This window comes from Myotis davidii, unplaced genomic scaffold (assembly GCF_000327345.1).
Source record: "Myotis davidii unplaced genomic scaffold, ASM32734v1 scaffold573, whole genome shotgun sequence".
Lineage (NCBI taxonomy): Eukaryota > Metazoa > Chordata > Mammalia > Chiroptera > Vespertilionidae > Myotis > Myotis davidii.
In genome coordinates this window covers 3234397-3259985 of record NW_006285997.1, presented here as the reverse complement: position 1 = coordinate 3259985, position 25589 = coordinate 3234397, and the positions used below count along the sequence as shown (strand labels likewise).

General features: G+C 44.5%; 1 protein-coding gene across 1 annotated transcript in view; it reads right to left on the bottom strand.

Annotated features, from left to right (window-relative positions):
- TBX20 (T-box 20) overlaps window positions 1-24014 on the bottom strand; it is a 34367-nt gene extending 10353 nt beyond the window's left edge. Inside the window, exons 1-6 of the mRNA XM_006757238.2 lie at window positions 23966-24014; window positions 21966-22221; window positions 20803-20967; window positions 16960-17068; window positions 15079-15237; window positions 6387-6463 (exon numbers count right to left, since the gene is read on the bottom strand). Of these exons, the coding sequence (XP_006757301.1) occupies window positions 6387-6463; window positions 15079-15237; window positions 16960-17068; window positions 20803-20967; window positions 21966-22221; window positions 23966-24014 (815 nt within the window). The remainder of the gene's footprint in view (window positions 1-6386; window positions 6464-15078; window positions 15238-16959; window positions 17069-20802; window positions 20968-21965; window positions 22222-23965) is intronic.
- Window positions 24015-25589: the final 1575 nt, after the last annotated feature.

Genomic DNA, 25589 nt, shown 5'->3' with positions numbered 1-25589 from the left:
AGGGGAGGGGGAGAGACGACAAGGCCTCAGCCTCACCTGAACCCACCCCGAAGCAGCCAAGGTTGATGATAAAGGCAGATCTTGGAGCAGCTTTAAGAAGACGCTGTATTGTTAAAGCAACGACTGTAGTCATGAAAAGGACACAATCTGGAAATGTAGAAGTACAGTTCGAAATGGTGGAAAAAACAGTCACCACGTTTTAAGAGAACTCAGTAAAGGCGGTAAACTGAATACTGGATGCTGCAGAAAACAAAATCAACCAATTAGAAGACTCATAAGAAATTCTCCCAATATCTGTAAAAAGTAAGAGACGAAAAATGTTAAACAATAAATAAGAGAAGCGGGGAATAGAGTTAGGAGATGTAACATATGTATAATAGGAGTTTTGTAAGTTCTGAACAGAGAGGACTAATTAGAAGCCTGGAGGAGAAGGGAAAAAAAGAGGAAATATTTCTGAGCCCAATAATGACTTGAGTTTTCAATTCAAAGGGGTTGATTATATTGTAAACACCAATGGGGAAAAATCTACATTGCATTTAAATTATTTTTTATTTATGGAAAATCATATTCTCATATTTTCAGTTCATATTTTTTTGTTTTATCTGAGCCCCTGAACACAACCATCAAGGCTACAAGAAATCCAGTGGGAATTTTGAAATTAAGTGTGTTATTCTTCTTGAGAATATCTGATAAGTTTTCACATTCTCTGGTCTAATAGAAGTTAAAATTGTTATCTCTAACAATGACATTTCAACTCAGATATGATATATATCCAAATTTATTTCCATGTGTTGCCAATTCTTATCTTTTCTAACAAAAGAGAAAGCTCTGAGCAAGAGTGATGTGGTCCAACTTTCTTTCTTTGACAAGATCATTCTGATTGGTGTACTGAAAATGGACTGGAGGGCAGAAAGAGTGGAGGCAGAGAGGTCAATTAGAAATTAATGTAATACTCTAGGAATGAGATGAGTGTCCTGGGTGAGTGCGGCAGTAGCAAGGGAGATGGTGAGAAGGAGCTGGACTCCTCTGGGTCTAGTTTGAAGGATTAGCTGGCAGTTTGGATGTGGGCAGTGAGAGGATAGAGGAGCCCCGATTCCTCCCAGTGTTTGGCCTGAGCAACGGGAAGGGTGTAGCCGTCAGCAGCTGAGATGGGAGGCGCAGGGAGGAGAGGTATGAAGAAGAGAGATGCATCTGTTTTAGAATGTGTGAGATTTGAAGTCCTTGTATGGGGAGAGGGGAGAGTAAAAGAGACAGCCAGTCAGATCTTTAACTCTACTGAGGCCAGAACCAGAAATGCAAACTTAATAGTATTCAGCATAGAATGGTATTTAAAGTCATGAAACTGGGTCAAATCACCAAGAGGAGGAGCAGACTGGGAAGGGAAGTGGTCCAAGGACTGAGGCCTGGCACACATCACTGTAAACAGGTGGAGGACAAGAGGAAGAGCTAACCAGGGGGAGAGAGAAAGACAGCCAATGAGGTAGAATAAAAACCAGCAGAGTGGGGCAGTCTTGGGAGCCAAAAGAAAAGAGGGAGAAAATGGACAACTGTGTCAGACCTAGATGATAGGTCAAGTAACATGAGGACCAAGAACTGACCACTGGATTTAGCAATGGGGAGGCCATGGTGACCTGGACAAGGGTGGACTGGGGGAGTTATGGGGATGGAAGTCTAAACGGCAAGGTAGAAGAGATAAAGGGGAGAGAGGGATTGGAGAAGAGAACACACACAACTCTTTTTAAGGAGCTTTACTGTAAGAAGGAGCAAAAGCTGGATCAAATGGGATCGAGAGAAAGTTGTTTTTCCTTAATGAAAGAAACATCAGGATATTTGATAATGCAAAAGAGAAGGAAGTAGTGACAAAAAATTTTTAAAAATTAAAAAGCAAGTGAAAGAAAGCAAACATTTTGTAAATATAGCAATATAAGATTTAGACAAAGTAGAATTAAGACAAAAAGCATTAAGTGGGATAGAAGTTAAATATATATTTGATAAACTGTGGGATAAAATAAGAAAGTAAAGAAGTATTCGTCAAAATACTGCACCCAGATGAATTTATGAGCAAGATTGTAAAACCTTCAGGTAAAGGATCACATCTTTGCTATTTAAACTGGTCCAGACAACAAAAAGAAGGAAAATGTATTTCAGCTCATCTGAACAGATTAGCAGAAACCAGATACCAAAATCTAACAGAGAAGGCAAGAAGAGACAAAGTCAAATCTGTTATGAAGAGTGACATAAAAAGTCTTAACAAAATCAATAGAATAAAGCTAGAAATGTACTATAAGAAAAAGAGATACAATCCAGGCAGGATTTATTCCAGCAACATAAGAATGGCTCAACGTAGACAATATAACTATAATTAATTATACTGTTATTTAAAAGTACAAAAGTAATTAAAATAGTCTCATTAGATATTAAAAGAGCATTTGATGTAACTCCAAGTAACATTCAAGATAACATAAAATTCTTAATTTAGGCACAGTAGGGCATTACCTCAATATAAAGATACCCATCTGAAACCAATGAAAATCATATGTTATGAGAAAATACCAGAGGCATGACTAAATAAGTCAAAAACAAGAAAAAATGCTATTATCATTACTTTTCAATAGTGTCCTGGAAATTTTAGTCAGTGCAATAAAACAAGAAAAAGACATTTTAAAAAGTATAATTAGAAAGAAAAATATAAAATTATCATTTTTATAAATGATATAGCAATCTAACTGGAAAACTCAAGAGACTAAAAGAAAAACTTATTAAAAGTAGTATTTTTAAGTTGAGTAAAATGGCAGGATGCCAAAGACATATAGGAACCAATGGCATTTTACAAACTAAACTGGGCAGATTTCTAATGAAAAATTCTATTTTCCAAAGCAAGTCCACTCGCCCCACCCCCGCCAAAAACAAAACAAAACACTCTTAGCACAGAAGTGTCCTTTCCCCCTTCCCTCCGCCAAAAAAAAAAGAAAAAAGAAGATGCCAACAGACTGTCTATAGGTTATTTATTTTATGGGATCATCAGATACTTCTTTCCCTGAAGTAAAATAACTGTCAATTACATTATTTTAAGAATTCTCTTTGGGCGTTTGGTTTGCTTCTTAGCTGTCCATTGTAGGTATTTGTGCAAAGCACCTAATGAAAATACTTTCTACTCTGGCGAACAAGGCGGATTTCTTTTTACAGATGAGGGAGGTGCTGTCTGAGAGTAAGGCGACACGTGAAGTATGTGAGACATTCAGTATCCGAACTGAACCTCGTCAAATAAGATGAAGAAAACCCAACGCCTTTTAGAGCAGCGGTCGCCAACCGGTGGCCTGTGAGGTCCGAAAGGTTGGCGGCCACTGCATTAGAGCACCCCAAAAGCTCATGCAGTTGTAGAACAGATGAGGGAGGTGCTGTCTGAGAGTAAGGCGACACGTGAAGTATGTGAGACATTCAGTATCCGAACTGAACCTCGTCAAATAAGATGAAGAAAACCCAACGCCTTTTAGAGCAGCGGTCGCCAACCGGTGGTCTGTGAGGTCCGAAAGGTTGGCGGCCGCTGCTTTAGAGCACCCCAAAAGCTCATGCAGTTGTAGAGGGACTGAAGCTCAAAACGATGAGCCTGGCGGTGTAAGGGAAACACCCGCACAGGAGTGTTTGTTTGGGTGTCCCACGGCAGTTGTAAATCTGGGACAGGAAACTGGAAATCATTGAGGTCACATACTCCCAGCATCATATTCAATTAGGTTAGAAAAGTGCCAATTCTGTCATCGTGTCATAAAAAAGTGTATTTTTCTCTCAGATCCCTTCTAGAGAAAAGTTCCCTGAGCTGTGACAGATGGGGCTGTTTTCAATCAGTTACAAGGAGCAATTCAATTACTAGGTGGTTTAGTGCAGTAACTGACTCCAGACTAATTTAATTCCTTTAGGTCTCTAAAGATCAATTGATCTGATTTGTCCCATCCCCAAAGGCTGTTTAGGGAAAATTCAGACTTAAAATACTTGGAAATGAAATCCAAAACCTTGGCCGATTTCACACAACTTGGGCTCTCTTGCACATTTCCAGCTAAGTCACTCCAGCTGCTCTCACAGCCTTCAGACCACCAAGCGCTACTGAGCGCCCTGAGGTCAGGCTGCTGCTTCAGGAAGGGGAAAGCCTGTTGCCGGCATCAGCCAGTCTGTCGTTCTAAGGGGCAGGCGGTCTGGACACTCCCATCTCACGAGCACGTGTGCGGCCGAGGGCTATGCTGACTCCCGGAGCAGTTTATTAAGACCATTGGAAGGAGACTTGGATGGGCAAAAACCATGCTCATCCACTAAGATAGGAAACCCGCATTTCTAAGCTGCTTTCACAAACGTCACTTTCCTAGTTTCTCATGAGAAACCTGTGGAGCCGCAGGGTGCTTTTCTGTTTTCTAGATGAGGACAACGGACTCGGAGGTCAGGTGACTTCTCCGGGACCCCCCAGGCAGCCAGAGGCAGAGCTGGGACTCTAACCCACGACTCTGTCTCCCAATTCACCATGTTCGCCCTTGATCTGAGACAGACAGTACGGCCTACGCTGTGAAAACACATCACTACCGCCCCCACTGGGCCACCGTCTTCATTCTTGCTTGACCCCAGACTAACCCTGAGGAAGGTTCACTGATTACAATGGCACCTACAGAATCCCAATCTGAACCGGCGCCTACGGCCCTCCAGAAATAGATTCAAAGGGTCACACCTCCTGAGTAGCCCTTGTCCACGGACTCACTGGTTACCCACACTGCTGCTACCACACTCTCACTGAGGTGGGTCTCAAGGCCTAAGTCCCGCCTACGTCCCAACTAACCGGAAGGTCGCCCACTGCCTTTTCTGCCTTCGCAATGGATCTTCCACCGCAAGCTCCAGCTTCTTTCTCTGATCTCAACTCCCCCAGCCACTCTTCAAACTCTCCAACTAATGCAGTGGTTCTCAACCTGTGGGTCGCAACCCCTTTGGGGGTCGAACGACCCTTTCACAGGGGTTGCCTAAATACATCCTGCATATCAGATATTTACATGACGATTCATAACAGTAGCAAAATTACAGTTATGAAGTAGCAATGAAAATAATTTTATGGTTGGGGTCACCACAACATGAGGAACTGTATTAAAGGGTCGCGGCATCAGGAAGGTTGAGAACCACTGAACTAATGGATCTTTTTTCCTACCCAAATCCCACGGTTGCTGCCCACTTTCAGCCTCTCCTACTGGCTTCTCTGCCTCCCCACTGAGCCTCCATGTCTGCTCCCCCAAATTAAAACCACCCCTCTATGATCTGCCATTTGGAAGGCTGAGTGAAGGATCAGACAGGTGTTGCTAAAACATGTAATTATCCTTTAATTTGAGTTGCCAACACAGGTTAGGAAGAAGTGCTAAGGTCAGAAGAGGTGACCCTGGTGGATAATGAAGAGTGTGGCAAAGTGTAGGAGTTGGTAGGAAAATCACACCAAGATTTGGAGATAAAATAAAACAGAGAGTACAGTACCCCACCTGTCAATACAGACTTCAGGCCACATAAAAGAACAAGCACAGGAGATGAGGAGGGTCTGACATCTCAAGTATAACATGGTGATTAGAGCTGATGACACTATTGCGTAACTAAAATTTGTTCATAGAGTAGAACTTAAGTGTTCACTCACACACACACACACACACACACACACACAGTACAGAAAGTTACACAGTATAAGAGATATAAACAATCAGGTTAAAGAATCTTCTCTCTGAAAAACCCTTTTTTTTGACATTCCTGTTGAGCAAACCATGGATCTCAGTGTCGTCATTACTGATCACATAGATGGTCTCACTGTGCGAACCATTTGAATTAAGGTACAAGCGGGGTGAGTTCCAGGCACATGATTGTCACCTGTCGTCTTAAAGGTCCTGAGATCTGACAGCTCTCCTATGAAATAGCAGCAGTCCAAGCTCTGGGTGAAAGGTGTGCCTTGAATCAAATGGCATCTCCCTTTTTTCAAAATCCCAAACTACCCTTGCATTCTCGGTATTACCAAATATACACCCAGTTCAGGGGTATCAAGATTCCATTTCTCCGCAGATGCCCCTCGAGACGTGGAGCTTAACGGCACCTAGGGGACTGCGACTTTGATAACAACGCCCTGTTTTTACAGCTGAATGATGTCCCGACCATAGGAACCACTTCACGGAGAAGCTGAGCACAGGGGAGATGCGGCTGCGCAGCTGTCACAGCTTAAACACTCCCGTATCTAAGGCTCATGGCTGGAGGGGAAGGGGACAGAGACTGGGAGAGGTGTCCAGGGAGGTCATGGCTCTCTGGCGTTGAAAGGAGTGTGCCCGGACGGGCTTGCTCTTCTCTTTATCTAATCTGGACAAAGAAAGTAAACAGAAAATTCTCATTACCTCTCGATGTCAGTGAGCCTGGAGGAGTCCCGAAATCCTTTGGCAAAGGGGTTGCTGTCTATTTTCAGCTTGGTTATCTGGAAGGGGAAGAAGGGGTGACACAACGAGGTCATTTCTGAGGTCCAGAAAATCAAAGCAGAAAGTGTTCGTTCCCTTTCCATCCTGGCTCCGTAAGAATAGCCAGTGTCTGTCAGTGTCGGGAGAAAGGTCGAAATGGCTAGAGAGAGTTCACAGGAGGGAGGGAGGCGAGGGGATGGTCGGGGAAAGCCTCGGGGAGAAGGCAGGCGGTATCTGAGAACAGGCTGCGGGTCAGTGGATGGAGGCCCTTGGGGGCGGGCCTCTCGTGAACAATGTGAAGTATTCAGACAGTCGTCATCAGCTAGGGCTCCACTGGGGAGGGGGCAGCTGTCCAGAAGGCCAGCACCGGTGGCGAATGGGGGACAAAAATAAGAGCACTGCCTCATGCTGACTTGGCAACATCATTTATTAACACCATGGGCGTGTGTGTGTGTGTGTGTGTGTGTGTGTGTGTGTATCATAATAAATCAAAAGATTAAATGGACAGTAATAGCTTCATGTTGAATTCTATATTGAGATACATGACATAAATAGATGCTATAAAGCTTTTAGAATATAAACTTACCCCAGAACCCTGCCTCCATCTTGCTAAAGTAGACTCAAATGAGTCAGTCTTTTGTTGTCCCCCTATGCAATGTCATTGATAGATTCTATGCTTACATTGGGGGAGGGGGGTTATTTGCTACTAAGATCATGGTCTGAAGTATTCAACCATATGCACTGCATCTCCAAAGAATAATACATTAGGTTTGAAGCAAAAAAAATAAGTGACTAAAGAAAGGAAACCCTGATTAAAAGATGCTTGCAAAAGTCCCACATGTCAGAGCTGGCAGGAACCTAGCACTGACCCAGCTCTGCGGTGTGTGAAAAAGAACCAAGGGCCCTTTAAGGAGTCACATCTCATCCATGTCACTACGAGAGCCCACGGCAATCTTCAGAGAGACACACAAAATACTCTTCAACTGGGGAAGAGCTGTGGGTGTAAGGAGTTCCCGCCATCCAGGTAATACGACATGCTCCTTTGCCAAAAGCAATGTTTCCTCAGATCAGTGTCTCTGTTGTTCACTTCAAGCCACTAACACCTAAAGAATTGCTTTTATTATTACAAAGAAAGGCTTTTCTCTTTCCTTTTCAAATTTTTTTAGGAACTTATTTACTGCCACATTTTTCTTTTTTCAAATGCATCTTTATTGCTGAAATATTACAGATGCCCCATTCCCCCCCCCCAATGGGCCCCTCCACCTCACTCCCGCCCCCTCCCAGGCCTTCTCCGCAGCGCTGTCTGTCCACGGGCTATGAACGTATGCGTAGAAGTTCGCTGGTTAATCTCTCCCCCACTTAAGTTTTCTCAATGCGAGCTGACGAGTGTACAAGCTGCAAAGGCGTTCTTTATCCCCCTTAGAGTAGAAATTCCCACACTCCCCTGGCTCAAGAACACACTTCCCCAGCAGGCACTTGGCCATGCCTGAGAAACGCTCATTTTCAGCCCATGCCCACTCACTCCAGAGCAGCCACTCACACGAATCTGCTAATGTCCTTTTCAGCTCAGTTCCTGGAGAGTGGAAACAGGGAAGGAAAGAAGCTAGCGAAGTGAGAAACCTGCTCCCAGTGGGTAGCAGCAGCCACGTGGAGGGTGCAGACAGAGAAACACACAGGAGGCCCGCGGTGGCTCCAGGTGTGACCACAGGTGTCTGGAGAGAACCACTCTCACTCAGCCGCGGACCCCAAAGGGGACAGTCTGAGCTGGTCTTTCAGAGCAGGGTTTCCTTTGGGAGCTCAGTTTCCAGGACGAAGGAGAATATTTTTATTTGTTTGAAATCAACTTATAAACATCTTCGAAAGCCCAAGCAAGCACTATGTCCTAAGATGATATAATACCGCCAAGATGTTAAATTCCAAGACAGGAGCTGTGTCTCTCTCTACTGGATAATTATGTTAAAGTACTTTATATTTCTAAAGCCCTTTCTAGCTCATGAAACACTGCGTTCACAGTAATTCATCAGCACAGAGTGAATAGAGGCAGATTGCTTATCATGTCCTATGCAAAACGCTGGATGGTGCAAAGATAAATACATGGTCCTGCCCTAGCAGAGCTTCAAGGGCCACGGAGCAGGCAGAGGACACTGGGCTGAGCAGAACCGAGGTGACTCAGGTGCCAGTAAAGAGGGTGGCATCACATCCACTGCCGTGTGAGCGACCTTCTGGGTGAGCCGACCCCAGGTGGGAATTTCAAACTGGAACTGTGCGACACAGCAATACAGTGAAGTCTGCTTCTAAGCTCAATGACTCACGGCAAGCTCATTTATAAAGTCACAAAGTAAACGGATCTACCAACGAATGAAGTTTCCTGGAGACCGTGGCAGATAAAATATCTGCTGGAAAAACTAAATACAAAGAACATATGATTTCACTTCCAGGTGGAATTTAAAGAACAAAATAAACGAGCAAACAGAATGGAAATAGACTCATAGATAGAGAACAGACTGCTGGTTGCCGGAGGGAAGGGGAGTTGGACGGCTCTAGTGAAAGAGGTAAAGGAACTAAAAAACACGAATTGGTAGTTACAAAAAAGTCACAGGGAAGTAATATGGCATAAGGAATATAGTCAATAATATGATAACTATGTATGCTTCCAGTTGGGGTACACTATCGAGGGGAACACTATGTCAACTATATAATCTGTACACGTGAAACTAATCCTATCTAATAAAAGGCTAATATGCAAATCAACCAAATGGTGGAATGACCGGTTGCTCTGATGAACACTGACCACCAGGGGGGAAGATGCTCAACGCAGGAACTGCCCTTCGTGGTCATTGTGCTCCCACAGGGGGAGTGCTGCTGGCTGGTGAGTGCAGCAGTGGTGGCGGGAGCCTCTCCTGCCTCCCCGGCAGTGCAGTCAGACATCCCCCAAGGGATCCTGGACTGTGAGAGGGTGCAGGCCGGGCTGAGAGAACCCCCCTCCCCGGGAGTGCATGAATTTCATGCACCAGGCCTCTAGTACATAATAAAAGAAAAGAAAAACCAAGGACTTGCAAAGAAGTCCTTTCACACCATCCCTCTAAAATGTAAAACATTCAGCTATCTTTGAGTATTTACTAACTAAAAGGACAGGAAGTATTCTCTATCTGTTGTAATAATTGAAGAAAGACTTTTGACCCACTTTGTCCCTGAAAAGCATTTTGAACATTTTATTTGTTGGTCTTTATATTTCCAGGAGGTAAAGGTGATGCTTGCAGCCTTTGTTGTGGAGAATAAATAGTCCCAACACGTAATGTTGTTCAATTGGCATGTCACCACATCTTACCACCTTAGCTTTGAATGAGAACATGAATTAGATTCAACCAGTTTTCAGATTTCTTTGAGATTTTCTCTCATTATGAGAATGCTATACTTCCAACAGTCTTTAAATCCCTCCTTCATGAGCCCTCAGAGTATCAGTGGTAACTTTTTTTCCTTATATTTTGATATAATTTCAAACAACCGGAAAGCTTAGAGAACAATGCAGGGTGCTCTCATACACCTCGACTTACCAGTTGGTCTCAGCAATGATTTCACTCGAGTGCACTAATTAGGAAAGGAGCTGGAGACATAACCAGCTACTTACTTCCTCTATGGCCCATGTTATCTAGTTCCAGGGAAAACAGCTGCTTTTGGAAGTTAGTGGGGGAGCTGAATGGAGCTCTTATTACTAAAACTGGGGGGGACCCTGGATTCACGCTCCCATCTTGGACAGGTTTTATGAGTATTGTGAGCAGCCCAGGGACTATGGGTTCCAGTTCTTCACCAGCCACGGTGCTCACTGCGCTATCACCCGACTCTCAGTCTCCTGGACTGTCAGCTATCATCACCCAGAAGCATTTGCTGAACTTCGCTTCCAGAGAAAGCAGTCAGAAATATAAATCATCTTTTTACCAGTTAGAGACTAACTCAGTGGTTCTCAACCTTCTGGCCCTTTAAATACAGTTCCTTTAAATACAGTTTTATGTGACCCAACCATAAAATTATTTTCGTTGCTACTTATAAGTGTCATGTTGCTACTGTTATGAATCGTCATGTAAATATCTGATATGCAGGATGGTCTTAGGCGACCCCTGTGAAAGGGTCGTTCGACCGCCAAAGGGGTTGCGACCCACAGGTTGAGAACCGCTGGACTAAATGAACTCTTTTTCCGTTTACGGAGGCAGGGAGGGGGGCGGGGGGTGGTGAAAGCATTTTATTTTACTGGATTTTCTATCTTAAGGTAAAATAATTTTTAGATGGAATTTTAACGTCCTAGGTAATCATGCATTTTTAAAGACCAGGCACAGGTTTTATTCCATGGACATTTAAATAAAAGCCAGTCATTATATAGAAATTCATCTCTGAAGATATGGTTTTACATCCCTTTAGGAAGTTTGGAACAACTGGAGAAGTCACACATTTGAGAGCTGATGAGAGAAGGGACCTGAGTTACAGACAGTGATTCAGTTGGACATCACTTGTTTTGTCCCTAATACAGAACACCTGCAGCCTGCAACACCGTTGAACAGTGTCACCCGTGTCAAAGGTAAGGACCCAAAACTAGTCAACCAGTGAACATAGTAGGTAGAGTCTTGATTAGCCAAACCACAGGTATGGCTTATAATTCAAAAACAAATTTAAAAAGCAGCAATACCTTATATTGGGTGTGCGGAAAAGGCATTAACAAGTAAGGACAGCACATTGTGCTGAAGAAACCCCGTAGTTAAGTGTACATGCACCTCTATGCAAATCACCAACTAATTCAGGTCAAAACATATGCCCTTTTCCACATATGACCTTAATAACAGAACACAATGCATGTCCTAACAAAACACCCACTCTTTCAGCACCCCCTTATCTGCAGACAAACATAAGCATGACGGGAGGGCAGAGTTTGACTGCCAGCCGTGCCAAAGGGAAGGGGTCCTTCCCGGGGCTGACGGCCCACGTGACATCACTGGCCTCCTCTGGTTCCCAGGCGCGAGGTGAAATTGGCCCTAAGAGACCATTTCTCCAATTATCAGGGAAAGATCTGTCCCAAGGCATTTAAAAATGAAACCTGACCTACACTTCAACCCGACGGCAGTGGTCTGCCGCTCTCCAAACAATGTATGACCTTTAAATCTTAAATTATAAAATAGTTTGTTGAAAGTATAATGTGTTTAGCTTTTATCTAATAATGTAGACAAATGTGATCATTTCCTCGCCAAAACCAGAGGCAAAAAATGATAATTTGTAAAAGTCCCATTTTCCATTACTCATAAATAAAACCACCAGCCATAATAAATGAGATGCTTTTTTTGCAAATTGGAAAACTCTGATTTGGCTTTTAATAGATGTGAAAATACCATTCCTATCTAAAGGTTAAGACATATGAAGGTGATCCTGAATGCGAACTTTTAAATTTTCTTCTTCTCTCTTGTTTTTTTGTGCATAGAAAACTTGTAATATTTCTACTATCCTCAGTAAATATTTATTGTATCTCCTATATACAGGGTGTCCCCAAAATATATACACACTTTAACAGCTGGTAGCTCAATTTTGAAAATGAAATGTATGTTAATAAACTCTGTCTGTATAATTATTCAAAGTGTGTGTATACATTTTGGGGACACCCTATATTTATTTCAGGAAAGCGAGTACACAAACAGGACATAATAATGAAAAGGCAGGGGTGGGAGGCCTAGAAAGCATCAAGGATAACTTCAGAAAATTGTACAGGACTAAAGAAAATACTAACCCTCAAACTGATTTATTCACCACATATATGTTTATTAAACATGGATTTTGATTGGTTTTATGAGGTTTATAAACCGTTCAAACTGGCTTGAAAATCAAATCTTTGACCATTACTTGAATTTCAAATATATATTTGGCACTGTGCTAGGAATCAGGTAAAGGGAGATGCATAGAAATAAACCGACTATTTTCCTTGGGTAACATTTTCAAACTCAGTTTCCAAACCTTGACACTGTCAGTGGTAATGTCCTTGGCCTGCAATCTGGCATGATGCCACCGAAAAGGAGGAAGGAAGATCCAGATTTGTGACCTTGGGCAGGTGTATTAACTGCCCTGAACCTGTCTTTCCATCTAAAGAGTGGGGCTCAGGGGGGCCTTCTTCAGGGGTGTCAGAATTAAATGAGATACTGAGGAAAAATGCAGAGAGGTTTCTCTAAATTAAAAGTAATAAATCCAAACTTTAGTTGGATTCTATCTAGTTCAGAGAGGGGAAGGGGGTTATAAAAGACATTTGTTGATCCATCCTGAAAACTGTAATACTAACTGAATTTTAGACGATATTAAGGAATAATTCTTAATAATTTTCTTAGCTATGATAAAGATATTATGGTTACAAAAATAATATTCTCATATCAGTAGGTATTTGTGGGAGTATTTTCAGGTAAAGTATCATGATGCATGCAATTTAGTATCAAATGATTAAATGAACAGGAAGTATGGATACATACAGAGATAGAAATGGGGAGGAGGCGGCAAAGTGACAAAAATGTTAATTTTTGAATCTGGGTGGCATACGTGAGGTTCATTTTACCATTTGTTTAACTTTCACATTTTTGACATTTTCTAACAAACATGGCTTCTACCAGATGCAGCCAGTGCTAGTGGCCATTCTATTTCAGATCACTGTCATCTCATTACACTGGCAGGTAAGCAGTGAGCACTTGTTGAAAACAAACAAAAAAAGATCATAAAGAGGTGAAACCCTCTAAAAAGGATGTCTCGGGGTCCGTCGGAGTCACAAGCCAAGAGGACAGACACCAGGTACCTGAAGCTTAGAGATAAGGACCCTGACTGTTGCACTCAACACCTAGATTCAAACAGAGCGGAGTGCGGGAAGGTCACCTGGGGGAGCTATTTAACTCCGTCCTCTGCTTTCCCTAGAAGGTGACACAAAAATACTGTTGTTCCCATCACATAAAACCACTGTGGGGATTAAATAAAACAACGCACTTTAAATGGTGCCTTGCACACAGTAAGTACCCAAATATTAGCTGTTATCATGATGTAAACAATAACCTCCTAGTCCCATGAACCTTGGTTTGAGAGGTCCTGCTAACATTTACTCACACACAGGACTTCCTAAGATGGTCTGCACGGTCCTTAGCCCCAGTCACAGGTAAGAAAAACAGCAGCCATAGTGGTGACATGAAACCTCCTCAAAGTTGTACAGGAATTACAGGTGCTCACACCTTACAGTCACACCTCCTCTCAGCCATCGGCCCACATCCTTGCTCTGGGCTCTCAATTCCTTATTTAAGTAGGGCTATCTGGGCTTTCAGTTTGGTCTTTATTATTATTATTATTATTGATTTCAGAGAGGGAGAGAGATAGAAACATCAGTGATGACAGAGAATCATTGATCGGCTGCCTCTTGCACACCCCCTACTGGGCATCAAGCAGGCAACCCGGGCACATGCCCTGGACTGGAACTGGAACTGGACCCTTCAGTCCACAAGCCAACGTTCTTTGCACTGAGCCACACTGGCTGGGGCTCAGCTTCTTTTCGCTTTTCCCAAGAAACCCAAGACCCTGTCTTCTCTGATGGGCCATCCCACTCTAACAGTCATTCACTCGGAACCCAACATATAACATCAAGACAGGAGCAGAGCCGTAGACCTGGTGACCCGTAACCATTCAAATGAAAGCAAGGTGCAAAGTCCTAGTGAGGTGCACACCCCCGAATTTGTCAAGTAACCTGACAGTGTGGGTTCCTCCTCCTGAAGCACATGGAATCCCAGCTGGTCTCTCCGGCTGCGGGAGACCTTCTCATCTTCTCTCAGCCTTGGCTTCCTCACTACAGAATGTCACTATTACCCCCAGTCTGCAAGATGATGCTCACCGCGAGAGAAGAAAATATATGGGGAAGTGTCCAACAGCACCCAGTTCCTACTAAGACTTTGATAAATATTTACTGAATTAAACTAACCCATATGGATGAAAAATGCATACATTTCAAATGTGAGGTATAATAGAGAGTAGACAATAGGTAACTCAATATTATAAATTAAATACCTTGATGTTAATTAAATACACACTGCTTGCCTGCTACAGTTTATTATCTAAAGAGACATTTGGATAATAAATGTCTAAATTACACCGTAAATTACAGCTGAATAAGCCTCAGAAAGTGTCTAAAGTATCAGTAGTGTGGGCAGTTGGCTAGAATATGTGTGCTAATTTAGCACACAAAAAAATGGAATGTCTATATTTTATGGGGCAATCGATGAGTGTATGGTTATTTATCTTAGGAGGCTTTATCAGGAAGAGGAAAAGGAAGCAGGTAATTTCTCGAGAAGAAAATTTGAAAAGCCAGATAGGGGCAGGTTGGATCGGAGAGTGGGCAGTGAACAACCTAACCAAGAGTACACAGATTCTAGAAAAGATGGTGCAATACGGGACCTTCATAACCTTGAGCGTGGCTCACTCAACACACGGAGAGGCCCTGGCTGATACTCAATAGCGCTCTCCAAAGAGAACTGATTCAAGTACTGGGATCCTTGTTCTCCCCACGAAAATGAAAGAACCTCCTGAGTCCTTATCTTATTCAGGAGATGAACTTATTCAGGAGATGAACTGTGAACGGAGCACTCACCAGTTGATTCTGGTAGGCAGTGACTGCCGTAAAAACTGTCTCTGGGAAGATGAACGTCCTGAATTCTTCAGACTTCAGATTGAGCAGCGAGGCCGTGTGGTCTTTCTTCTTAATGATGTGCACCCGAGGCTGGTACTTATGCATCGAGTTCAAAATGATCTACAACAAAGACATGGGGAACACTGAATGTGGGTGTTCATATTGCCAAACAGCCCGAACTGCAATGAGGCAGACACAGAACCATTGTCTAGAGTTTCAAATTCAGTGTTAAGAGTAGGATCTACCCTGTTCCATTCCTAAAGCAAATCATTTTCACAGGATACTGCAGAGTCATCCTTGTAAATCACATTTTATCAAACCAACCGCAGAGAATATAGGTCGTTTCAAGTATCTTTTCTAAAATGATGGGGGAAAGTCATGTAGAGAATACATTTGTTTTTAAATCAAATCTTTAAAATATTTTTTTTGTGTGTGTTAGTCTGGTTAGATCAAAGGAGATATGTCTACATCTTCCAAAGTAAGAAATTATATATGCTAGGAGGACAGATTGTTATTAATGGGGGGTGTGATATTAGACAGACCTGGGTTAGAATAGTGAATCTGCCACTTTCTAGCTCTTTAATCTTGGAGCCAGTGATCTCACCTCGTCAACCTCATTGCAAATACAAAACCAGTATTAACCCCATAGGGTGTGGTGGGGATTAGAGGATGTGACCCTTGTAAATCACACAGCAGATAGGAAGTGCTCGTTATTTAAGAGCACAGAGTAACATCACAGATGGTTCCTTAAAAAGACGTGCAAAGGCCTGTTCAGTGGTGTTTGTTCTATTAACTACTGCTAAGAGCTCAGCATTCCAGTAGCTCCTTTTCCACATTTCGATGAACTCCTTCATTGGCCCCAAATCATCAAACTGTTCTGTTTTTAATCGCAAGACTTCTCTGTGCTTCCATATTCATAAGACTCTCTACACAGGGGATATAGAATGAGTAAAAAGCACTTTCCCAAACTTCTTTAGACATCATTTCAAATGGTTGGCTTGGACCTGAAATCAAATAAATTGCTTCTGGCGTTGCCAACATCCATTTGCCCCAGCGGGCCTTGTTTACCGAGACCCAGTCAGAGTAACGGGGTTAATTCATAACTCTGCTGGTGGTGCTGTCCAGAGTTTGGAAGCAGGTGAACAGGTTTCCAACTTATCTGGACATAAACCTTACTGCATCTCAGGTGAATGTGCTCAATGGAACGCCCTTTGGGCAACCCCCAAGTGGGGGGGGGGGAGGGAGCATGTGGTGGGGGTAGGGGGCGAGGGGGTGTCTCAGCCCCATTCCTTTTATGCTGCATTATCTGACATACCACTGACAGAACTCAGACGTATAACCCAAGAAGGGGCTGTAGTAGCCTATAACATGCATGTTCTCTTTGTTTAATTGGCAAAGGCAGAAAGCAGTTGCTAAAGTCTTGGGAAATCCAGGGTGCTAAAGGCCCCGCCCCCGTGCATAACAATGGCCTCCGACAAGATGAATACTTGGAGGTTCTCTTAGAGCAGCGGTTCTCAGCCTTCCTAATGCTGCGACCCTTTAATACAGTTCCTCATGTCGTGGTGACCCTCAACCATAAAATTATTTCCGTTGCTACTTCATAACTGTAATTTTGATACTGTTATGAATCGTAATGTAAATATCTGATATGCTATATGTGTTTTCCGATGGTCGAGACCCACAGGTTGAGAACCGCTGGGAGGATTCACAGTGAGAGGGTGGGAGGGGCAAAGGGCCAGGCGGAGATTAGAGGGAGGAAGTTTTGTGTGACTTCTCCATCCCCTTCCCTTCCTGTCCTGGGTCCTGGGGAATCTACACAGTCCCAGGCGTCCTCGTACTTACATGGCCATGTTGATCCAGTTCATTGTTGGTGAGCTTCACCTTTTCAAAGGACACCATCTGTTTGAGTAGCTGCTCACCAGTAAAAGGGGAGTCTGGGTGGACATACAGCCTGAGAAAATGATGAGAGATTCCATTGAGGCAGTTTTTAAAAATCCTGCTCTCTGTGGGTTATAAAATATTCTGATTCCAAAGGAACACAAAACCCCTGTATAAATGGTGAATTTTATTTACCCCGCATAATGTCAGATTTAATAATATAGCAATACCAAAATAACTCTAAAACCTCTAAATGTGTTTCTTCATGTACAATGCTCTAAAAGGGGTAACACTTAATAAATTTTCTATCATCTGTTGAGCAAGCCATTTTTAAAGGTGGGGTTTTTCCTATCTATCTGTTACTGGGCTACTTCTGTAAAATATGAGATCTAATGGTACAGGTATTTTCAAAAGAAAGAGTAGGCTATCCTAATTGTATAATAAGTTCCCAGGATGAGTATTGCTAAAAATCAATGAAAACAAAGAATTTTTTAAAAAAAAGAATTCTAGAGACTGCAATCATTTAAAATTGAAGGTGACTGAATTTAAAGTTTATATTCTTTCTAAATACAAGGCAGAGTAACTTTAATACAGGGACCTGGGAACTTTTCACAGTCCACACTGCATAACATTGTTCAGTGATGAGAATGAAAACAAGCTGGGAATGCTTCAAATTATTCAGTGTATTCATTTGTAAACAGCCTAAGCAAAAAAAAAAAAAAAGTATTTATCAGGCATTTATCATCTATTGATCAGCTGCTACGTGCAATCTTCCACAGTTAAATGCAGAGCATGTGTTCTACCTCTAAAGGTCCCACTGAGCACAGCTCTTTGTAAATCCCAACCACGGCATCCACTGGACATAAGCTTTTCTGAAGTCGGGGAGATTGCAGAACCAACGAGAGGGGAAGGAGATGTGCTCAATTCAACAGGACAGATTCCTTCCTGGCGGTAACAGGTTGCTTGTATATCAATTGTCCATAGGATAAGTGAGTGTAACTATAGCTAAACATAAACATTACGTTTGGGGCGAAGGCCAGGGAAAAGGTCACAAAACCTTTCCTTGCGGTGTTCACGTGAAGAACAAGAAGTCGGTGTCCTGGTCTGTCACAGAAGGGGATGCAGAATAAAAGCACTGGGGGCACATGCGGAAACAAAGCCCCCCCCACCCCCCAAGCAAAGCCCAGGAAATGCTGAGGGCGGTAAGTAAGGATTCCTCCTGGACCCGGGCAAGAGCCGGGAAGGCTGCATGTAGGTGTCCGCTGGCCTGCCTGCTTGTTCCATTGCTCTTTTTAGGCGGAGTGCTCAAAACTGCCTTTCAGTTGAAGAATTCTTTGACGACACAACCGTCAAGTGTCACCCTCCAAAGCTATACCTTTACAGTGCAGCAGTTTTACTGGCCAGCCCCCTCCCCCCCCCCAGCCGCCCTGCCAAAAAGACGGCTCCAGAACATGCCTGGTCCCAGAAGCTGCTGAACTGTTCTCTCTTCGATATCAATTCGCCAAATGCAGTCATATCAGCAAAGCTTAGCACACCAAACCTCCATTACTTTACAGAAGAGGGAACGCTCGCGCGAAAACAGAGCCATGTTAGATCTCGGTTAAGCCTTGCCCGTTGTTATGGTCAAAGGACACTGTCAAGCAGTACTTCTTCTGATCAGGAACAACTGACGGATGAAGTTCAGTCTCAAATAAAACGGGTCCAAGAACAAAACCACAAGGAATTTCCAGCGTCGGTATGAAAATGACCACCCTCCCAAGTTCCCCTCCTTTTCCTCTATGGAGCTAGAAAAGACAGCACTATTTCTTTTTGTAAATAATAAAGAATAGTTGCTTAAATTACCTCGAATGTTTCTATCCCATCCTACTTCTATCCTACTGAATATTTCTGCACTAAATAGTTTTATCTGATCTCAACATAAATAAACTGAACTAAGATGAATGAAAAAACATACAGGAAGCCCCTCTTCTCTCAAGGTCCCCGGGACTTAAAATTCCAGCAATAGCTTACACATGCTTCAGTGAAGATAGGGTATTGGTACATGCTTTCCTCCTTCAACCAGAGCAGATTAGTAACATAAACAAGGCATGTCCTAGTCCTCAAAGTCCTGCTGGCCTGCACAGCTCCCCTTACCTTCAGATAGGAAGAAAACGTATGCTAAGTCAGAGTGATTAACTTCTCAGAGGAAAGACTTTGAAGGGGGGAAAAAAAAGATTTGCTTGTAAAAATGGTTAGGAATCTGCTAAAATCTCTCTCTCCTTTAAAAGCTTCAAAGTAATGTGTATCTGCTATTTAGTAGTAAGTAGTAGTGAATACTAATTATGTTCATTTTAATATCTATTGTAAACTGTTTAAAAAATGAGTAAGCATTTTTTAAAATGTCTTTAGTCACATAATCTGTTTTTAACGTGCTGACCTGGAAGGGTTGGGACTGTCCTCCCTGGTCTCCGTGGGCGTGGGAAGCTCTGGGGGGCTCCTCTGGTCTCTCCTCCCGGGAGCCCAGCACACTGTGGGCTCAGTAATGGCATCAGCTGCCAAGGAAGCTAATGTTCCGTGCGAACCGTGTGTGGAAATGGTCTGTGCAGGTTCTGTGCCTTGACTAAGACTCCAGACTACACACTTACAAAGAAGCAGCGGGACCTTCAATGTTCCAAATCTTCCCATTGAAATAAAGTTTCAGCTCTGATAGGAACTTTCAGTCAATTCTATACATTAGCCCTAAAACAACTTCAAAGCTGTGAGCCTTGGTTTTAGAACCATGAGTGCAAGTCAGCTGGTATCCTTTGTATTAAGCCTATCACTACGCAGCCTATCGCTATAGCTGTTAATTGTTCACAGAAGCAAGTATGTGAACAGGAGGTCCCACCTCCCTGCCCAACCCCCCTAAGATCAATTGGGCAAAGCAGCAATAATAACGGTTTATCTGTGTGATATTTTCAACAGGGTTCTACTGGGAAAACATTATTACCAATGAAAGCACAAAGTAAACATGTATGATCCCTAATATCCCAATTGAGTAATGTTTCATGTAAAAAAAAAAAGCTAACCTGATGTTGAATTACATTCATCCACTTAAATTTTCAACTTAAAATCTCTGAGCCCTTTCTGGACAAAAACAACCACATTTTACCAGAATGATATTTCTTATGTGCAGATATAACTGTATTGTGAACAAATATTTACTATAAGTAACCACTTTTCCAAAAATGCACTTTTTAACCCTTTAAGTGCCAACCAATATCCTAGGAGCTATGCTAAAATTGCCAAGGCATTTTTGATTTTACATCAGTTTAGGGAAAAATTATGAATTGCAAGTAGATGAAGTTACATATTCAAAAACTTAAGGAAACCTTTACTAGATTGACATATTTAGCAATATCATCATCACTAATAAAAGCAGACTTAGAACTGGACGCCATTCCGAAGCTTTGAAAGCGCTCCCGGCACTTTCGGTGAAAGACAGGAGGAGCGTGATCGTGCTCCCCTGCACTCTAGGGGTTAAAAACAGGATTTTAGGGCAGTCACTTCCTACTAGAAATGATGAGTGGCATATGAAGTGGGCCCAGATTTCTAACAAATACTCCAACTGCCACTTGAGGAAACTCTGACATGAATTAAGAGGAAAAGGCACACACCCTGCCTTTCTCAGAGACTGGCTGGTATTCTGTATAGTTGATCCCAGAGTGTCTGTGTTGGGAATCCTACCAGAGCTTAGAGCTTTAAAAACAGACCTGCTTAACATTCAAACCGCCAGGGCAGGGGCACTCTGCTGGCAGGGTTCACAGGCAAACGTCTGGAGGCACAAACCTGGCCGGCAGCGGTGGGTCCGCCTTGCCTGCCACCAGCCAGGAGGAGCGGTGGTAGGCGTAGCGGTACCTCTTGTTGTCCACGGGCACGATGTCCATCAGGACTATGTACTTGGCCTCAGGATCCACGCCGGAAAACGACACGCGGATAGTAGGGAACATCCTCCTGACACAGGGAGACAGAGAGGACGGCCTGAGCTCGCACAGCCCGAAGAGCCCCTGAGTTAGAGGGAAGGGAAGGGAAGACCGCCCCCCCCCCAACTCCCAGAGGCCCCCAAACCCTTTCTGCTTCCTGTAAAGCCAGAGACGTGAATTTGGAGACCAACGTGCTAGGTACTTTTACAGGCGTCTCATGGCTGGGAAAGTTGTGTCCCGTTTCGTTTTGGATGCACAAGGTCTGCGATTACGGAAAAGCCCAGCTTTTCAGCAAGCCCATTGGGCTCTGACCCAGGGTCTCCGGGGCGATCCAGCCCTGAAACTCGGGTCAGCAGTATATTTAGTGTTGATGGGAAGCCATCTTTTTAAGTCCTTTCTCCTGCCACAGAGAGCAGAGCAGGAGTCTCAGCTTGGGCTTGGGGGACCTTGCCTGTATTTCCCAGCGTCCTGAGAGCTGGAGCCCAGGACACGGACCTCCAGAGCCTGGCTTCCCGCCCGCCCAGAGCCTGCCCGGCAGAGGCGCCAAGGGCCTTGCAGCCAGCGCCCCTCCTCCCCAGGGTGCCATCCTTAGAAACCTCATTCTGCCCCCAGCTTTTACTTTACCTTCAGTGGGAACTGGAGGCTTCTGAGGATTGAGGCCCAGATAAAGGAAGCTACCTGCCTCCCTTGCAGCACCCAGTCGCCCCCCTGCACCCTGGACTCCCTCCAGATGCCAAGCCTGCACCCCAAACCCTCCCGGGCTGCGGGGGGCAGACATTCCTGGCCCCTGTGCCCTTCTCATCCAGACCGAGGTGCGGTTTCCCACGGCCAGATCTTGAGAAAGCAAAAGCCTGGGATTCTCTGAGCACTTCCCACTGTAAGTCTGCGGGAAGAAGCCCTCCCTGAGCGAAGCAGCTTCCTCTCTGCGCTCCGAACCCGAACCCGCAGGGATTCACCCAGCTCCTGGAAACGCCCCCAAGCCGCCCAGGGAGCACTCCCCACCCGCTCCTCCCCGCCAAGGCCCGCTACCTGCCAGACTTGGTGATGATCATCTCTGTGCCCAGCTCGTGGAATTTGTCCCAGAGCTCCTTGGTCTCCAGGCTGCAGGCGATTTTAGCCATTTCCTCGCTGGGGATGATAGGGGTGGTGGGGATCAGCGGCTCAGTGCACAGTGAGGAGGACGCCGGGCTGCCGCCGCCTCCGCTGCCACCAAACTCCCCGTGAGCATCCAGGCTGGTGAGTTCGCCCAGGGGCTGGGTGCAGGATGACTTCTCCACAAATTGTTCTGCAAGAGAAAGGACTGTGACAGCTAATGCTGTGAGCAAAGATGCAGGAAGGAGAGCCACACGACTGAAACAGAGACCCAGGTTTGACCTTGGAAAAGTTAAGCTCAGAAACTCCAGGAAGTCCGCTGAGAACCCACCTGATACAAACCAAGCATGCGGCTCCGGCTCCGTGGAGTGGCGCGCCCTCTGCTTGCTCACTGGACCAAGTGAGTGAGTTCCAGAGGCATCCACCACGACTCAAGCCCACACCGGAGGATAGACATGTGAGGGCCGGAAAGGGGTGACCACGAAGGATAAAAAGCAAGGGTTCCTGTTTGCATCCCTCCCAAGTCCTAGACTTCACAGCCTGTGGGAGCTGGTGCCAGGGCTGCCCCTTGGACAACTGAGAGAGACTTCCGTCCAGGGAGAACCAGGGAGTGTAGAGATGAGCCCCTTCCTCTCAAAGCCCCCTCTCCATAGAAGAAGGAAACGTGGGTGGGAGTGGAGAGGCGGTTAAAAATAAAAAATTAAGTCATTTCACTTCTCTGCCTGGCTCATATAGGCCTCAGCATGTTAGATTAGAGCAACGGCTCTCAACCTGTGAGTCGTGACCCCTTTGGAGGTGGAATGACCCTTTCACAGGGGTCGCCTAAGACCATCCTGATATCAGATATTTACATGACGATTCATAACAGAAGCAACATGACAGTTATGAAGTAGCAACGAGAATAATTTTATGGTTGGGTCACAACATGAGGAACTGTATTTAAAGGGCTAGAAGGTTGAGAACCACTGGATGAGAGCATTTGCAGGATGTCCCTCCCAGCCTGACATCTTATGAAAGGCTAGCATTTCGCTGGTTAAATCACAGGAGTGTGTGCTCTGGGCCATTTCTGGACAAAAAAGGTGTTAGAATTGAGGAAACCAACCCGAAACCCAGGCTAGCAGGCACATTAAAGTACGAAGGAGGCTTTGCCATCCACCAGGAGGCGGGAATACCACTACCAGGAACCAAACATTTCCCCCACAGCTGATAAGGGCCTGGGACTCCACCAGTCACTTTGATGGAATACAGGGTGACTTTCGTAATTATCCCAATTATCTTGCATCCCTTAAAAAAAGAGAAACTACTTGAATCTGCTATGTGAAACTGACCACCAAACAACTCTATTCTAAGTGCCCCCAAGAAACTGAAACCAGTTCTAAATGTAGGTACGTACATCGTATAGGAGTCCTATAAAATGTTTTGTCTGTATTTCTCCTTGATTTAGGGCAGCACATAGAGCATTTTTACCTTTTCTTCTTTTACAATAACAATCCAACTCCTGGGAACGTTTTAAATTAAAAATCATCCAATTATTTATCTTATTCCTATATTTTCAAATTGAAAACAAGAGACCCATGCTATGGGGAAAATCTTATCCTCTAAGAATATTTTCAGAGGCTTATTCACATAATGTCTTCACAGGGAACTAAGAGGGAGCCTTGGGAATTTTCTTATTTTCTGACCAGTGAAAAACGCAAACTCCCTGAGCCTGGGACTAACCAGTGCGTCAGGGCTGGGACGTGGAGGAAGCGGAAGAAGAAGAAAACCACACGGAAATGCTTTCGCACAATGTCAGACGTCAATTATATCTCAAAAAAAAAAGCTTTTCTAAAGGAAAAGTCTGAGGCTATGCTTCTAGACATAAAGTGTTTCAATGGGCAGTCGGGAGACACTTTCGGCCTCCACCCTGGCTTCAACAGCTCAGTAGGGTTTCATACCGTATTCCCTCTCAACAGAGCCTCCATCTTTCTCTTGCCTGGAGTCCATGGCTTACAGTCACTAACTGTGCTCTGTGGACCTGACCCCTAAAAGGGACCCGAATGACTTCTGGTTCCTCCAGGGGGCTGCTTAGCCACAGATGGGGTGTGCGGTGAGGGAGGGGGTGGTGGCTCTGTGAGCTGGGCATCGTTTAGAATGTAGATCGGTGCTTTTTCTCAGGAAAATAAATAGACAAGGAGGCAAAGCTGAGATGACAGTGGCCCTGAAGCCGGCTTGTTTCCCCGGCTGCTGTCTGTCCTTCTGGGAGGAATTTTAACCTGAAATGGTCTTTCCCTGCTGGCTACCAAAAGGTGGTGGGGGCAGTGCCAAACAGGAGTGGGTACCCTTGGCAAGTCCCACAACCAGACTTTGGAATTGGTGGTTGATTTTTTTTCCTGTGCGGCCTGGGTTTGTTTGATTGGTTGTTTCCATCCCGTTGGCAGGTTTAAGTTTTGAGGGAGGGTGGGTGGGAAAAGCCAGGAAAAAGCGAGAGCCTCGGAGAGAGACTTTTTGACGTTATGTTTTCTGGAGCCCTTCCGGTTTCTTCTTCCTTAGTTCTGAGTGGCTACAGGGGTTTTAATTCTCTCTTTTTTTCTGTCCAGGCCCCTTGTTTTTCATCTCTAGGGCTGCATCTTTCATATTATTGTTGTTTTGGATGTGAGACGTTAAATTGTTGGGAAAAATGGAGGGGGGGGGAGGGAGGAAAAAATTGGGAGAGTTAAAAAGAGAATATTATCCCATTTGCTATGTGATATTTTTCACTGTTTTAGGGCTCCCAGCTGGTCGGGATATGAAATAATTATTTCCTGGGGCCCCAAGAGGTGACACTGAGAACAGGTCTTTCTCAGTTGTAAAGGGACAGTGAGCCACACCTCTGGCAGCTTCTTCCCCACATAATTCACTTGTGCTCAGGGGAACAGAGTCCCGTTCCTCCCTGTCCTCCGGGCCTAGAGTCTTCTATAAATGGTAAAGGTTGTTAAATAAACAGTAAAGCTAAAAGTTGAGGAATTTGGGAAATGGTGACTGGCTCATGTTTTTGCCAACCTCTACTGAAATGCCGGCACTTATAAAACGATGTCTTATTGATAAGTCTAGAACTTCTGTGAAGAAAATGGCCCACTCGGGAAGAACTGGCTTCCCCTACCGCCCTTGACTGTGGTTTTAAGAACTAACCTTGTTTAAGAACGAAACCTATCCAGTCGGGAGGAGAACAAAATTAGTTTCTTGTGAAGTCGCCCACAGTCTCCTTGGATTCAACTGCACAAGCAGGTGTTAAGTGTCTTTGGAAATGGGTCTTATTATTATAAATCCTTCAGTGTTGTTATCCCAACAGAGCTATCCACCCACACCCACTCCTCCTGGGATTCTAGGCAGCGGGAGAGCGCCTACCGCCTGAACGAGATGCGAACCCCCTTGTGTTTCAGACTCGGAAGCTCCCAAAGAAAACGTGGGCCTTAAAGGAAAAACCTCCCACCCGGCTTAGGGCCTGTGACCTGAGGGTCACCCTCCGGAGCCCCCCGCAGCCCGGACAGCGGGGCGGACGGACGCGCAGCTCCCCGCCTCTGCCCACCGGGGGCGGCGGGG